The following is an 18,081-nucleotide window of genomic DNA, read 5'->3' as shown; positions in this document are numbered from 1 at the left end:
TTCCTCATATGCACATGGAAGGGCAGGGAGGTGTGCTCTCTCTGCCTCAGGCTTTCCACATAGACTTGTAGACGAGGCTTTCTGCGTAGGCCTGAGGACAGGCAGAGAGGCCCCAGAACAGAGCCATGCCGCCAAATTTAATACTGCAAATGGAAATAAAGTTTTCTTTGACTAAGACTGAAATTCTATTTTTGGGATTCAATCTGCAATTTACCACACTACTTCTACAATCACATCAAAATTGCTGTCATTTTTTAGGAACATTGGAGATTTATTCAGCAAGAATATGCAGTAGCTATTTACAGTAAGACATTCTGATACACTTTGGGCTCAATTTTTGATATTTCACAAATCTGGCTGGATCATTTGTGGAGAGCAGTCTGAAGATGCTGTGGAGCAAGTTTGGTGTCAGCTGGGCAAATACTGTGGGAGGAGGTGGGTGTAATAATAATATAATATAATATAATATAATAATTCCTGAAGCTCGAAGCATCTGAACATTTCTGTTTACATCGGGCTACATTTTGGTGAAAGTTGCAAAGTGGTTGCACTCATGACAAATACGTTATGAATTTTCAAATTTGCTGTAGCCCCACCATCAGGACTACTACCCCACAACACCAGGTGAGAAACTGGTGCAGGACTGAACCTATGTGCAAAGTTCTGTGCATGCATGGGAAGGCAGATTTCCTTGTAGGAGGAAGAAGAAGAATAATAACAAGAGGCAGAGCTGCCCGGCCCCTGATTAATAATACATGAATAGACATGAGTGTCAGCGGTACAGGACTGGCAGGAGGAGTGGAGATTGTGACCACATTGTGCTTCCTTCAGAGCCCTGTAAAATAAAATGGGAACTCATCACCATCCCCTCATTCTCCTCAAATGATCCTTAAATCCTCAGTAACATCCAGAACATTCACACAACTCTAAATTATTCTCATTATGAGATGTTAAAGACTAACCTCTATATTCTCTAACCTGGACCCTGCGACTAATGGGAACAACAATTTTGGGAGGGGAGAGGGCTGCAGTCGGCAGCAGTGAAACAGGCTGCATTATAATCACTTGGGGCAATTGTGCACCCTCAATGTACGTCCACTTAAAAGTGTTTGTTTTTACCACTGACAGGCTCAGATTGCTATTCTAAGTGTCTGACAACATTATGGAAAGGATGCTTACAGAGATAACCCTTTGTGTTAAAGCACAAGATCCTTTTGTTTGACCCGAAACAGCCCCAAAATCACCATCACAAAACCCACCAGACTCCATATTTAATAAGCAGTAATTTTATTGTGTATAAAGGCAGCATGTTTTCACGTCTAACTGGGTGAATCAGGTTTGATTTCAATCAAAGATGAGAGTTTGTTGATTGTTGGAACAGTGGAGAGATGAACCAAGATGGCTTTTGTGATTTTATTTTATTTTTTTTTTTACTTTTAATGAAGTGCGTTTTACAATGATAAAATTACTGTTACTTAAATGGAGTTTGGTGGCTTTGGTGATTACAATTTTGTAGGGATCCTTTACATAATGTTGTCAGACACTTAGAATATCAACCTGAGCCTGTCAGTGGCAAAAACAAACACTTTAAGTGGACGTAAATTGACAATGCACAGCTGACCTATGGCTAAGCCACGCCCCCCTCCACTCACTCGGACAAACTATCAACATTCAGTGAGCGGCGCTATGGCAGGTGTCACAGTACACGGCATTTCACAGGAGGCAACTGATGATTTTTGGAGACATAACGATCAGATGTCATTGAGAAGTAACCAAAAGGGCCTAAACTACGCATTGGAGGGATATATTCATCATTTTATTGTTGAGAAGGTCGATGAAAAGCTTAAATTACAAGCCAAAATTTACAGGTCACAGTGTACGCTTGTGAACCGCATCTGGTTGCCGTCACCATCAAAGACAACAAGTTAAAGTGCCACTGAAGTTAAGGTTTTTGGCTCAGAATATGAGAAAAGGATAACGGCCTTTTTACCATCTTTACCAAGAGTGTCTCTCCGTTAGTTTGGTGCTACAGTATTTACACTGAATCATTCAGCATAACGTTTGCCAACCTTTGTTATCTCTGCCATTACAGATAAGTTAATGAAGCTAAGCTCCAGAAGTTAATTGTTAATCTTATTCACGTTGAGTTGATGTTGTGGTCTAACGTTACCACACAACTTTATCCAAAGGAGACACTTTTCTCGGTTGAGATGTGGTTTAAAGTGTAAAAAATACACGTGGTCGCCCAGCCTCTCAGGATACCTTGTGTCAGAGTTGCATGTACCCCATGCACACCGTTTGACCATTTTTAAACTTCAAATCTCAGAAAAAGCTCATAAAACCGAACAAAACTGACTTTCTGTAATGCATTTCAATGGACGTCCAGGCAGAGAATGTCCCAGTGTATGGGAATGGCTATACGCACTGTGATTGGCTCATCGCGTTTGAGGGCGGGACTCAGCCATAGGTCAATTGCCCCCAGTGGTTATATTGCAGCCTGTTTCGCTGCTGTCAGCTACAGCAGGCTCACTCAGTACTGGACCAATTTTAAAAACTGCTGTTGCCGTTAGTCCCTTGGGCACAAAAACATGAGAAAATTGTGGCCAGGTTGACAAATACTGAAGTCACCCTTTAAAACGAGCATGTGATACACAGTAAAGAAAAGAGGAACACTTTGCTGACACGACATTGGGTTTTTAAAAAGCATAAATACATCAAGCTCTGAGAAATATGTTACGACAACACTTAAAAATCACATCACATGCAGTAAAATATAATGACAAATTAATTTTTTAAAAAAATGTGATTTACAGCCTGGAACTGGATTCAGCCTCATGCACACCTGTGTGTGTGTGTGTGAGTGTGTCCTACAGGCCCAGTAACCTACTGAGCAGGTATGGGGGTCTGGGCACAAGGACAAAGGATGACAGAATCACAGGTAGCTCCACAGCCTGCTGAGCACTCTCACAGAGCATCCTATCAAACAAGTCAGTGTGTTTTATCATCAATAAAAGGACTATTTGCTCTCCATTCTCTTTATCCATCATGCACATTATGCCACCAGCATCTACTCTTTTTTATATGTATTTGTTCTTTAGAAAACACTGGAGAGATGGAAGCGGGGATAAGAGTGCTACCAATGTTAAGTTAAGATTTTATTGGTATTAAGTGTTTCCTGGTGGGTCACTTATATGCCGAAGTTCCCAGCGGATGCTATTAATATTATAAATATCCTAATCTGTCTTCTATCATGTGTGTATTTTTCGTGTCAAGCGGAACAATGTGAAATTATGATATTTTTGAATGGGATTTGGCGAAGAACGCTCAAAACAATACCAGGCGGCACACAGAGCGATATCACAGGCAGCCCGCTGCCTCCAACAAAACCTTTTATTGTCTCCACATATTAAACACACTCAGAGGGGCAGCACCATGCTGGACACCAGACGTGTCTGTCTGTCAAAAGCCCTAAAAATACCGCCGCTCGGGACAATAACAGCAGGCAGCGCTCACCTCTAGAAATAGCCAGAATGTCAGGGCTACATCGGCCACTGGATTCCTCATATCTCCGCCGGTGGGAGAGTGAAAGCCAAGCTCCGCTGGTGCAAAAGTGAAGGACGAGGAAGAGGAGGAGGAGGAGGAGGAGGAGATGCTCCCTTAATCACTATGTCGCTTTCATCCCGCTAACGTTACTGATGACACCCAGAGATCAGATCCATCAGGTCCGGCTCGGAGTCCTTCGGGTGAGAGGACGGATGGAGGCAACCAGGGTGACGGTCAGACGGTCCACAGACGGAGATTAATGGCATGCTGGGAAGCTGCATTAGCCTGTGATGTTGTCTTATTCCACGCCCCTTTACCAGCCCTCCCCCGCCCTGTACACGCGCGCGCGCACAAACACAAACACACACTGACGCGCGCGCACACACAAACAGAAACACACATTTTATTATTATTGTGTTTTAGAGGAATTTGGCGCATTTATTGTATAAAACACACAAAATAGAAATAAAAACTCCTTAAAGATGTGAAAAATGTTCTTGTCTCCATCTTCTGAAAGTTACAGAGCCAATTGGGTAAAAAATAGATATTCAAATATCATTTGGGAAGAACATCTCAAACACACACAAATGCTCAAACAACGCCAGACACAAACTGGGTTTCCATCTAAATGTGTCGCAAATTTTAAGCGAATTTTGTAAAAATGCGCAAAAGAAAATGCGAATTTATGCACGTTTCCATTCATTACTGTTTTGCGAGTATTGGGAGTCAACAGGTCGAGCAGAAAGTGGCGCTTCTCATGAAAAATAAAAATGCAGAAGAACACCCGTAGAAGAAGAGGGCGCTGTGAGATGACGTCATTGAGAGCGTCTCATGTCCACAACTGATGTAAACAATTACCGGCACATTCATAACTATGACAAGATGGAGAGATTCCTTGGGAACTTTTGGCTGTTGCGAGAGCTCTCATCACACTCATATCAGCGCTGTCAGCGTAGCCTACATAATGCCGTGATGTCTGTGTTGGTACACCAGGCAGCGCACATGATGCAGCAGTATTCAACACATCCAGTCTATTCAGGTAAGTTGCGAAATACACTCACCTGACACTGGAGTAATTACCTCTCTCCAAGTTCACACAGGTGTGTGCGTGAAGTAGAAGTAGGATTCAGTAGCCTACGTCATTGTTTATTCGCTAAATCTGTTTCCATTGCCAAAAGTCGCATTTTCCTAATATCGATACGCTGACTTTTCCACCCCCTCCAAGCGTAAAAACGTTTTTGCGATATTTCGTCCCTTTTTCGAATTTCTGGCGTTTCCATTCAAGTTTTTTTTTTTGCAATTGTTGGAAATGCGAATAAAAATAGGTGGATGGAAACCTGACTACTGTCCAATACAATTTAAAACATTACACCGTCAACCGTCCACTTTATTAGGTACACCTGTTCAACTGCTCCTTCATGCAAATGGCTAATCAGTAGTGATGGCCAAATGAAGCCTCATGAAGAATTTACTTTATACATGGGTGTCGGGGAAACACGGTGGGGCAACAATGTAAGCTAAGGTGGCGGAGGTCCAAGTATGGTGGGCCGGAGGGGTGGTGCATGGTAGTGATGGCCAAATGAAGCCTCATGAAGAATTTACTTTATTTTCTCAGCCCACTAGATGGCGCTTTTTGTCCAACAAAAGGTCGAAAGCACACTGAATTCCCATTCTTTTAGCCTCTCTCTTTAAACCATGAGCGCCATCTAGTGGGCTCAGAAAATAAAATAAAAAATGCTTCATGAGGCTTCATTTGGCCATCACTCCTAATCAACCAATCACGTGGCATCAACTCAATGCATTTAGGCATGTAGACATGGTGAAGACGAGCTGCTGAAGTTCAAACAGAGCATCAGAATGATGAAGAAAGGTGATTTAAGTGACTTTGAACGTGGCATGGTTGTGGTGCCAGACGGGCTGCTCTGAGTATTTACTGGGATTTTCAGCACAACCATCTCTAGGGTTTACAGAGGATGGTCCCAAAAAGAGCAAATATCCAGTGAGCCAAAATGCCTTGTTGATGCCAGAGGTCAGAGGAGAATGGCCAGACTGGTTCAAGATGATAGAAAGGCAACAGGAAGTCAAATAAGCACTGGTTCCAACCAGGGTGTGCAGAAGAGCATCTCTGAAGCAACAACACCTTGTCCAACCTTGAAGCAGATGGGCTACAGCAGCAGAAGACCACACCAGGTGCCACTCCTGTCAGCTAACAACAGGAAACTGAGGCTACAATTCACACGGGTTTTCTCACCAAAACTGGACAATAGAAGATTGGAAAAACCACATTCAGATGGAAGCATGGATCCATCCTGCCTTGTATCAACGCTTCAGGCTGCTGCTGGTGGTGTAATGGTGTGGGGGAGATTTTCTTAGTACCAACTGAGCATGGTTTAAACACCGTAGCCTACCTGAGTATTGTTGCTGAGCGTGTCCATCCCTTTATGACCACAGTGTACCCATCTTCTGATGGCTACTTCCAGCAGGATAACGCACCATGTCACAAAGCTCACATCATCTCAAACATGACAATGAGTTCACTGTACTCCAATGGCCTCCACAGTCACCAGATCTCAGTCCAATAGAGCACCTTTGGGATGTGCTGGAACGGGAGATTCTCATCATGGATCAACTGTGTGATGTCATCATGTCAATATGGACCAACATCTCTGAGGAATGTTTCCAGCACCTTGTTGAATCTATGACACCAAGAATTAAAAAGGGGTCCAACCTGGTACTAGCAAGGTGTACCTAATAAAGTGACAAAGGTGTCACCAACTTGTGATAAATGTCACACCTCAGAAACAACCCTTTCTCACAGCTTGTACCCTAAGGTCGCATCTTTTTGGTCTGATGTCTTCAACAGCATCTCTTCAACTATTAATACTTCACTAGAACCAGAACCCATATTAATCGTTCTGGGTGTATCTAAAGCTTTAAGACAACTCTCCGCTGCCCAACAAAAATTCCTCTCTTACTGTATCATTATGGCAAAAAAGCTAATGTCATGGAAAGGAACAATAGTGTCAACATACAATGTGGCTATGATCTAATCAGTACACAACATTTGGAGAGAATAAAATAAAGTTAAAGGGCAGGTTACCACAGTATGTCACAATCTGGCAACCTCTCATTTTTGAGTTGTAACCCTCTCTTCTACAGTATTCTGTTTTGAGTTTATGATTGAGATAAGGTTAATGGACAAGGGAATAGAAGGGATTAATGAGGTCCAGTATCTAGTCTCAGTTTTGTTTTGTTTTTTGTTAAATTTCCCCTTTATTTAATTAAGGCACGTTTAAAACAACCCTTACCTTTCTGGAAATTTTACGCTTTTCTTTATTGAGGTTAAAATGATATTAATAAGCTGATAACACACTAAAATGTAAGTGAATTCCACCAGAAATAAAAACTCATAATTATACCATTCTCATATGATTCTAAGAAAACTCCGACCATTCGGACCGAATGCAATGATTGGCTGGAGGCGTCCTGTCTGTCTTCCCCACATGGACGTCTTCGACTGATCGCGTAACCTGAGCTAAGACGAGGACGAGATGGTCGCAGAGTTTCTGCTGGACAGGTATTTTTATTTTGCCTAGGCTATAACATTATATGACAACACAGCATCCAGTTGCTAATGGTTAGCCTACTGTAGCCTAACGTTGCCTGAGCCTCTGTATTATCTTCCTTGTTTGTTGCCAGTCACCAGTACTATCTAATGTTAGCGTTAACGTTATGTTATAAAACTCATCAGTCATCACTGACCCCAGATAAGTTTCAAAACTCTGGGGTTGCGTTTGACCGTGCAGGACAGGTAACGTTATGTTTCCTTTGCTTCTAATATAACATATAACGTTATATATGATAACACAGCATCCAGTTGCTAATGGCTAACGTTAGCCTACTGTAGCATAGCCTCTGAAACATTAACGTTATCTTCCTTGTGCGTTTCCACTTACTAGTAACATTAACACTACTCTCTAATGTTAGCCTACCGTAGCATAGCCTCTGAAACATTAGCGTTATCTTCCTTGTGCGTTTCCACTTACTAGTAACGTTAACACTACTAATGTTAGCCTACTGTAGCGTAGCCTCTGAAACATTATCTTCCTTGTGCGTTTCCACTTACTAGTAACGTTAACGCTACTAATGTTAGCCTAATGTAGCGTAGCCTCTGAAACATTATCTTCCTTGTGCGTTTCCACTTACTAGTAACGTTAACACTACTAATGTTAGCCTACTGTAGCATAGCCTCTGAAACATTATCTTCCTTGTGCATTTCCACTTACTAGTTATGTTAACGCTACTCTCTAATGTTAGCTTACTGTAGCGTAGCCTCTGAAACATTAACGTTATCTTCCTTGTGCGTTTCCACTTACTAGTTACGTTAAAGCTACTATCTAATGTTAGCCTACTGTAGCGTAGCCTCTGAATCATTAACGTTATCTTCCTTGTGCGTTTCCACTTACTAGTTACGTTAAAGCTACTATCTAATGTTAGCCTACTGTAGCGTAGCCTCTGAAACATTAGCGTTATCTTCCTTGTGCGTTTCCACTTACTAGTAACGTTAACACTACTAATGTTAGCCTACTGTAGCGTAGCCTCTGAAACATTATCTTCCTTGTGCGTTTCCACTTACTAGTAACGTTAACGCTACTAATGTTAGCCTAATGTAGCGTAGCCTCTGAAACATTATCTTCCTTGTGCGTTTCCACTTACTAGTAACGTTAACACTACTAATGTTAGCCTACTGTAGCATAGCCTCTGAAACATTATCTTCCTTGTGCATTTCCACTTACTAGTTATGTTAACGCTACTCTCTAATGTTAGCTTACTGTAGCGTAGCCTCTGAAACATTATCTTCCTTGTGCATTTCCACTTACTAGTTATGTTAACGCTACTCTCTAATGTTAGCTTACTGTAGCGTAGCCTCTGAAACATTAACGCTATCTTCATTGTGCGTTTCCACTTACTAGTTATGTTAACGCTACTATCTAATGTTAGCCTACTGTAGCGTAGCCTCTGAATCATTAACGTTATCTTCCTTGTGCGTTTCCACTTACTAGTTACGTTAAAGCTACTATCTAACGTTAGCCTACTGTAGCATAGCCTCTGAAACATTAATGTTATCTTACTTGTGCGTTTCCATTTACTAGTAACATTAACGCTACTCTGTAATGTTAGCCTACTGTAACCTTATTCTAAAACTCATCAGTCATCACTGACTCCAGCTGAGTTTTAAAACTCCGGGGTTGTGTTTGACTGTCTTGGTTGTAACGTAACACTCGCTCTCCTCTTCCGTGTATCTGATGTTACCTTGCCAACACCTACGTCTATCGTAGACAGAATGAGGATGTAATGGAGGGAGGCGGGAGTTGTGGATGTTCAAATTTTTTCTAAGTGCTGTGTGAAATGCAAGAAAGGTACATAAGAGTAGCTTTAATACAGCTATGTTTTGTCTTGTTTCCATGTTTTTGTTCATGAGCTTATCATTTCAAAACTGTTTCCTGTAAAACAAAATGAGCGCTGACACAACAATATGATATATGTAAATTAATCTCTGGCTCAATAAAAAAACAAAAAGGTGGGGGGCAGCAGTAGCTTGGTCCTTAGCTTAGGGACGTGGATTGGGAACCAGAGTGCCTCCACTTCAAGTCCCCATCTGGACCAAGCATGGAGTGTAGACTGGTGGCTGGAGAGGTGCTAGTTCACCTCCTGGGCACTGCCGATGTGCCCCCGAGCAAGGCACCTGTTGGGAATAGAATGATTTTATGTGTTTTACTATAAGTTGTGTTTCACTATATAAGTTTTAGATGTGTGAACAATGAGAATACTGAGATGATTTCAGCTGATCTGAATGTGTTTGCTTTGCAGAAGTGGAGAAGTACAGGAGAGGAAGAGACATGAAGTCTGAGGAGCACATACCGCAATGCTTAGATAATTAGTTTCATATATGGTAAAAAGAATAGAAAGTGATATACAGATAGTAAGGTACAGCACGTGTAGGGAGTTGTGTTGTTCTCTTGTCTTTCAAAACAGGAACCACGCCCCCACCGCCAGCGGGAAGGAGTCAGATTAACATGAGGCAGGAGCGTGGTGTGGTGAAGGAGGAAGTGGAACTGCCAATGAGAAGAGGACAACGCCTCGCGTGCACAATGACACTCTGTTACGCTCAAATATACTGGGTCAGGGAAAGGACAGGAGGTCAGACTTCGTGAACTGACACACCTTTGTTGTTCGTCAGGGACGTGAAGTTGAGACCCAGAGCTCTGTAATTTTATTTCTTTACTGCTTAATAAACTACATTAACTGAGACCGAATATCTTCTCCTATTGCTTCATTAAAGAACACGCAGGACTGAGCTCACACATAGCACATTAGAGAGTAGGATGAGCCTCGAGTCCATCACACCGAACCCCCAACTGCTCGCAGCAAAACTAAAAACTGTAGCGACAATTTTGAGGGAGGAAAGATAATTTTTCTTTAGCTTCCCCCTTAATGGGGGGTTGGACAGAAGCTCTGCTCTGCTCTCTGCTACGTTCACATTTAGAGAATAATTAATATTGTGCTCATTAATGATTTATTTCTTCACCCAGTCACAACCCATCTGTGCATCCCCATGTGTGTAACAAGCAGAGCGTACGCACGTTGTGAACCCACCTTTGTAAGCATCTGAATAATGTGCCCTTTTGTATTCATGTCACTCCTCCAGCTATTTATCCTGCATGTTATCTCTTACTATAAGCAGTACTGTAATTGCACTCTGCCCTTTAGATTTATTAATATACCTGCACTGCCTATGTTCACACTGTATATCTCAGTGTATCACACACATCATGCTCATACTGTATAGTGTATTTATATCCCCTTACTGCTTATTCCATATTGTACTCTGTATATTATTCTGTACATTTCTCTCCACTTGAATGTTTCTTCTGGTCTGGTGCATTTCACTGTCTGTCTACCTGTGCGCTGTTCAATGACAATAAAGCTGAATCTAATCTAATCTAAACCAGTGTCATGCCAAACGTGTTTGAGAATTCACTATTGATTTCAGTCAGTTGGCACCGTATGCCTACAATTAACGTCCCGCTGTGTGGGAGATGAGCCGTTATACTTTGCTGTTCTTCCATTCTGTGGAGGAAACACACGGAGAGCCTCAGCAGGAGAGGAAAACATAGAGCTGGATGTTACTGTCAGGGATGGAAATGAATGGCACACAATGTGTGTAGACAGCTGAGCTTTGTAGCAGTCTCTTGGGAAGAGACTGAGGTGTATGTGGGTGTTCTGATGCAGCAACTGAATGAATGAATGTGATATCATGAGAGTAGATTAAATATACCTTGAATAATCAAACAAAATCCCAAAATAATGTCATGTGAAAGGCAGCTGGTGATATTTGATTTAGCTAACAATAACTCAACGTCTTCAAAGCACACGCCAATCTAAAGAATCAAACGTGTTCAGGGACAGCTATCTTGCCACAGAAGCTTCAGTTGGTGCTTGTGATTATGGCATTTGTCTTTTAAAGGAATTGTTCAATATCTTACAATTACCTGCTTTCTTTTCAAAATTCAGATATGAAGATCAAAATCAGATTAGTTTAGCTTAGCTTAGCTTAGCATTAGGACATAAAGAAGGGGGAAATAGACAACTTGATTTTGTCCAACATTCAAAAATGACCCTACCAATGCTACAGCTGAAATATTTCAAACTCAAGGTTCACTTCCTGAGCTTTATCAAGAGCTTTTTCATCATATCCTTTGGTCTTTTTCAGTTAATAGAACTTCATCAGGTGTAGTGCCATCATACAGACTTTTGGATGGTTTGATTGATTATTTAAAATTTTTTTGTCACGCACACATACATGTGTCCTACCCTCATGGGTTTACAAGACACTAGTGATGGCCAAATGAAGCCTTTTCTTTATTTTATGAGCCAACTGGATGGTACTTTTTGTTCAACAAAAGGTTGAAAGCACATTGAATTGCCATTCTATGAGCCTCTCTCTTTAAACCATTAGCACCATCTAGTGCGCTCAGAAAATAAAGAAAATGCTTCATGAGGCTTCATTTGGCCATCACTACAAGACACCATCAATTACAATGACGTTGCAGTAACAATTCAAAGTACATGTTATTTCACTTTTCAGTCACGAAACAAAATACTTTACCTTCTATCCCAGGCCTGGCAAAGAAATTCAACCACACAAAGGTTCCCTTTCTAAAACAAAAGTCAAATTTTTCATGATCATCCAACCAAAAGAAATCAATATAAATAGAGGTCATTTTACTGAAAAGTACATTCCTTATGTCTTCATATATAGGCCAATAAAACAAGAAATGAACCTCATTCTCAACTTTAACTAAATTACACGAATTCCTTCCTCCTCTGACCTTTAACCTTCCAGTCTCTAAGGGTAATGGTAATGTTCCTGAAGGCAACTGTACACACAGGGATCTTTGTGTTTTGTTTAGATTATACTTCACGTAAGGTTCCTCACTGTAGCTATCCTTTATGTGACAATAGGTTTGTAGTTTTGGTGTATGCCACATGTCAACATATCATTGTTATTTGATGAGAGCATAAACAGAGATATGTTGATCTTTTCAAATGATCATCAGTAAGTGTGTGCTCGTAAATCAGCCCTTAAACCTGTCAAACACTGCTGGAGAAATGACAGTTTGGTAGTGTGTAGAAATTATTTGTCTAAATGATTTTTTTTTAACACCCTGTCACCTTGATTCTAATTTCTGATTCATGAATTAGTTTAAAGAGAAAGCATAATGAATAAATGTAGACTAAAACAATTTGAATTTTTGTCTACTAAAACTATGAAGGATAAAAAGTATCTTAAATGTGACTATGAGCATTTTCATCTCAACACTGAGACTAAATCTAAAATAGCTGTCAAAATTACCACTGCGCAAAGCAACAGAATGAATGTCATGTTCAAAATACAAACTCTTTACCAAAAAGAATATATTCAGATGTGGACATTTAAAATCTTCCGTCAAATGTTTTTGGTCTGCAGCTGTGAAACATAATGGGAAAGAGGACTGATGAGATGTAGCTCTGGTGCTCTGCTGCAGCCACTTGTTATTTGGCATAGACGTTGTATTGCATGAGAATCAGCAGTAGTGCTAATGGGAAAAATGCTCTAGGAACACACACACAGATACACTCACTGAGTCTTTACCGCCTCAATCTCTCATCTGCTCTATTTCCAGCAGTATCCCCAGACAAATTAACCCTGATGTAGTAATTACAGGGTAACAGAGGATTTAAACACCCTCGTCCCTGTAACTCTAGTTGGTAATACTTTAGATTACAGCCTGCATTGTACAACATAATTACTCCAGAGTTACGGTGTAATCTTTGTATGACCATAAAACTGAGCAGAAACCTGGACACGAGGGAAGATGGTGTGATGACTTCTCCATCACTTCATAAATCTGAGGTGGTTTAATTTTAAAATGACCTTATTATAAGCAAACAGGCAATCTGCATTGTTCCTAAGTAATTTGGGGTAGTTAGATAACTACAGGGTACATTCGTGCATTCACGGAACAAAGAGATATCATATGCAAGGTACCCTGGGTGTGTTGGTTGTTGACGTCCTGTGATGCTGTCTCAACTTCAGCCTGTTACATGCATTGTCTGTTTTAAGATACACTTCAGTTTTCACAGGAAATGTACAGTTTGCATACAGTCTCTTTCAAAACAAAAGCACTACGTCGGTACAACGCCGCAAATTTACGTTGTTTTTTTTTCTTCAACAACACATGCATGTTGTTGGGTTTAGGAGAAAGATCAGAGTTTGGCTTTACAATCTTATGGGAAGTGAACACTGGCCTCCTGGGTGAAAGCTGGTGGTTGTTGGACCCATCCACTAGTGATGGCCAAATGAAGCCTCATGAAGCATTTTCATTATTTTTTGAGCCCACTAGATGGTGCTCATGGTTTAAAGAGAGAGGCTCAAAGAATGGCAATTCAGTGTGTTTTCAACCTTTTGTTGAACAAAAAGCGCCATCTAGTGGGCTCAGAATATAAAGAAAATGCTTCATGAGGCTTCATGTGGCCTCTTCAGTGCTCTTTTTGTCGTTTTTGTACTTCTTTCTTGCCTGTTCGTGCACTATCGGTTCTGCGAACATTCAGTACACCTGCCAGACACTTTTGGATATCAGCGACCATCACCAGATATCTGTTTCGAGCGACTTTCACTACACACATAACATCTCAGACGACATAGCGAGACTGTCGGGCTCTCTGTGGATTGTTGTAGGGTCTAGGAGGCGGCGCAGATGGAGGAGGGAGAGGAAGCAGAAGCGGGGATGTAGGTCCAGTGTATTGCTACGGCTAAGAAAACAACCACACAAGCCACCTCTACCGAGCCTGTATCTCTCCAATGCCAGATCCCTGGTGCATAAAATGGGACGACCTGGAATTACAACTCGCTGGAAATCGCTGTTTGTGACTGCTGTGTTTTGATTATCACCGAAACCTGGCTTCACCCGGGAATGCCCAATGCTAGCTTGCAGCTAGCAGGCCGCACTCTGCTCCGCTGGGACAGGACTGTGGACTCCGGTAAGAGCAGAGGGGGGGGTCTCTGTATCTACGTGCATGATAACTGGTGCAACAACGGGACAATCATTGACAAACACTGTTCCCCAGACCTCGAGTACATGTCTGTAAGATGCCGGCCTTTTTTTCTACTGAGAGAGCTAACTGTAGTGATTGTCACGGCTGTGTACATTCCACCCAACGCCAGTGTAAACACAGCGCTCTCTCTCCTGCTGAACACCATAAATGAACAGCAGCGGGTCCACCCTGACGGTGTTTACATAATTGCAGGAGACTTTAATAAGGCCAACTTGAAGACTGTACTTCCAAAGTTTTCCCAACATGTCAAGTGTTCTACTAGAGGGGAGAACACTCTGGATCATGTTTACTCAAATAACAAGCACGCGTACAGAGCCATGCCCCTCCCCCACATCAGCCAGTCAGACTATCTTTCCCTCCTGCTCTCCCCAGCCTACACCCCCCTCAGATGCAGAGCCAGGCCCACCACAAGGACTGTTACAACCTAGCCTGATAATGCACTCTCCAAACTGCAGGACTGCTTCAATCAGACAGACTGGGACTTATTTGAACACCAGGAGCTGGAGACATTCACAGGAACGGTACTGGACTATATCAAGTTCTGCATCGGGAATGTGACTGTGGACAAAAACATCCGGGTTTTCTCAAACCAGAAACCCTGGATGACCAGCCAGGTCTGCTCACTCCTCAGGGCCCGCGATGCTGCCTTCAGGTCAGGTGACAGAGCTCTGTACAGGGCTGCTCGAGCCGATCTGAAAAGAGGAATTAAAAAAGCCAAGGCGGACCATAAGATGAGTATAGAGTCCCACCTGTCCAGCAACAACACACGGGAGGTGTGGCAGGGCATACAACACATCACAAACTTCAGAGGCTGTGATGCGTCAACAGCAGCACTCATCTGCTCCAGCCCTGCCCCCCCCCCACCTGGTTCCTCCTCCACTCCACTCACTGTACAGGAGCATGATGTCAGACGGGTGCTCCTGGCAGTGAACCCCAGGAAAGCTGCCGGCCCAGACGGAGTACCTGGCAAGGTGCTCAGAGCGTGCGCCCACCAGCTCGCCCTCACCTTCACCAGGATCTTCAACCTCTCCCTGGCCCAGGCAGTCATCCCGTCCTGCCTGAAAGCAGCAACAATAATCCCGGTGCCGAAGAAGTCTCCTGTCACCAGCCTGAATGATTACCGTCCGGTGGCCCTCACCCCGGTAATCATGAAGTGCTTTGAGAGACTACTTCTTAAGCACATCAAGGACTATCTCCCCCCAGACTTCGACCCCCACCAGTTTGCGTATCGGGCGAACAGATCCACAGAACACGCCATCTCTGTAGCTCTCCACTCTGCGCTGAACCACCTGGAGCGGCAGCAGAGCTACGTCCGGATGCTCTTTGTGGATTATAGTTCAGCTTTTAACACAATAATCCCGGACATCCTCATCACAAAACTGGACACTCTTGGCCTCCCCCATCTCACATGTGCCTGGATAAGGACTTCCTCATTAACCGGCCCCAGACTGTGAGACTTGGCCCCCACCTCTCCTCCACCCGCATGCTGAGCACCGGCTCCCCATAGGGCTGTGTGCTGAGCCCCCTCCTGTACTTCCTCTACACCCATGACTGCAGTTTGACCCACAACAGCAACCTCATCGTCAAGTTTGCTGACGACACCACGGTGGTCGGACTCATCTCGAAGGGAGACAAGGTAGCCTACAGAGAGGAGGTCCTGAAGCTGGCAGCCTGGTGTTCAGAGAATAACCTCGCTCTGAACACCAAGAAAACCAAGGAGATCATCGTCAACTTCAGGAAGCACAGCACCGACCTAGCCCCCCTTCACATCAACTGCGAGTGTGTGGGGAGGGTCCACACCTTCTGGTTTCTCGGCGTCCTCATCTCCGCCAACATCTCATGGACAGACAACATCACAGCGGTCATCAAGAAGGCTCAGCAGCGGCTGCACTTCCTGAGGGTCCTCGAGAAGCACAACCTGGACTCCAACCTGCTGCTGACCTTCTACCGCTCATCCATCAAGAGCCTGCTGACTTACTGTATCACAGTATGGTACGGCAGCTGCCCCGCTGCAGACAGGGAGAGGCTTCAGAGAGTAGTAAAGGCAGCACAGAAGATCATCGGCTGCCCTCTCCCCTCCCTGATGGACACTTACACCTCCCGCTGCCTCAGCAGAGCCAAGAGCATCACCAAAGACAGCTCCCACCCTGGCTTTGAACTGTTTGACCTGTTGCCCTCAGGGCGGCGCTACAGGTGCATCAGGACAAAAACTAACAGACTCAAAACCAGTTTCTTTCCTAAAGCCATATCCACCCTGAACTCTCACATGCACTGACCTTATAGTCTACCTCCCCCCCAACCCCCGGAAAGGCATTCTATTCTATTCACTACCATCCACCACCCCTCCAGCCCGCCATACTTGGACTTCTGCCACCTTAACTTACATTGTTGCCCCACCATGTTTCCCCCGACACCCATGTATCATGCCCACATCAAAGGACAGCCTTTTTCCTTGTCTGATGCCAGGAATCACTGTTCAAGCACCAGCTTCCAACAACTTCTTAGTGACACTAGGTGAGAATTTACCCACCATACATGTCACACAATTGTGTTTCGGTGTGAAACGTCTCCCTGTTCACCAAATATAGCTCCTCAAGATGCAAGCTTACCATTTTCAGCTCTGTGCGCGGCCTTCTTTCATCCCAGGAAATAAATGCAAACATAATGAGATAAGGTAAGGCATGAATCACAACACGTTAGTAGAGTTTTATGAAAGCAAACTGTGCAGTTAAAATAAATTGTTCTTTCATGTTTTGAAGCAAGTAAAATCGAAACAAGCTGTATTTAGTGTGAGTTAGATATATATGCAGTGGTAGTTACACCCTTGTTACTTTTGAGGCCTTTTTACCCAGCCTGTTTAAGGCAGGACTATCGCGCCATTATGCCGCCTCATCGTTCTGTATTGATTGCAGAATGGGGGGACAGAGTGGTCTCACCTTTAAGCCACTACGGAAGGTAGTAACAGCCTCAAAACTATGTCTGCATAAACAGAATAGCCGACAGAATAGTACGTGAATGTGGAATGGAATGTGGCGTTTTGACCAACCAGTCTCACTCCGAAGTCGTCGAATACCAGCACTTGGTCAGTGACTTCCGACAACACCAATGAAAAACGCCGTCCTTTCACATTAGCATGATACGCGGCTGGTGGGCAGAGTTGTTTAACGGCGCCCGGCAGCATCAGAGGGAAATGTGGCGGAACAGCAACAAAAGTCAAAGGCGTGAAAGTCCAAGTAGGGTGGATGGTTCCAACAACCACTGACTTTCACCCGGGAGGCCGGTGTCCACTTCCTGTAAGATTGTAAAGCCAAACCCTTTTTTTTCCTAAACCCAACTGTGTGTTTATTGTTGAAGGAAAATAAATGTCAAATTGCAGTGTTGTAGAGACATAGTGAGTTTATTTTTACAGAGACTGTATGCAAACTGTACATTTCCTGTGAAAACAGATGTGTTCAGGCCAGCCATAGATGAAAGTCAGAAACTGATGACTGCACCTCAGCACAGAAAGCACAGTCTGAGATGTGGAGGACACTCTTGTACCTGAACCTGAATATGTTAGAATCATACAGATATTAATAACCAGGTTATAGTCCATACCATATCCTGAACATGATCAAAATCCAGAAGACATGACAGTGGCTTGTGTTTATGTAATGTAATGAGGACTGGATGACGAGACAGGCCAGAGGTTGGGTGGAGTTAAATTTGAATTAATAAAGTACTATGAGGTCATCCTAATTGTCCTAAATATTACAATGAAAACATCACACCCCTCGGGGGCACCGGCAGAATGCGTCCAGAAATGTTCCCGCACCAGCCGTCAATTACATGTAAGCAAGGCCGGAGAAACTAGAGACTATTTTATGATGGAATCACTCG

General features: G+C 43.2%; 1 protein-coding gene across 1 annotated transcript in view; it reads right to left on the bottom strand.

Moving 5' to 3' along the window:
* The window catches only part of vopp1b (VOPP1 WW domain binding protein b), a 45,460-nt gene extending 41,670 nt beyond the window's left edge, over positions 1-3,790 (bottom strand). Inside the window, exon 1 of the mRNA XM_033638291.2 lies at positions 3,514-3,790. Coding sequence (XP_033494182.2) covers positions 3,514-3,564 — 51 coding nt within the window. The 5' untranslated portion in view covers positions 3,565-3,790. The remainder of the gene's footprint in view (positions 1-3,513) is intronic.
* Positions 3,791-18,081: the final 14,291 nt, after the last annotated feature.

Source organism: Epinephelus lanceolatus, chromosome 20, assembly GCF_041903045.1.
Source record: "Epinephelus lanceolatus isolate andai-2023 chromosome 20, ASM4190304v1, whole genome shotgun sequence".
NCBI lineage: Eukaryota > Metazoa > Chordata > Actinopteri > Perciformes > Serranidae > Epinephelus > Epinephelus lanceolatus.
This window is presented reverse-complemented; position numbering and strand designations above follow the sequence as displayed.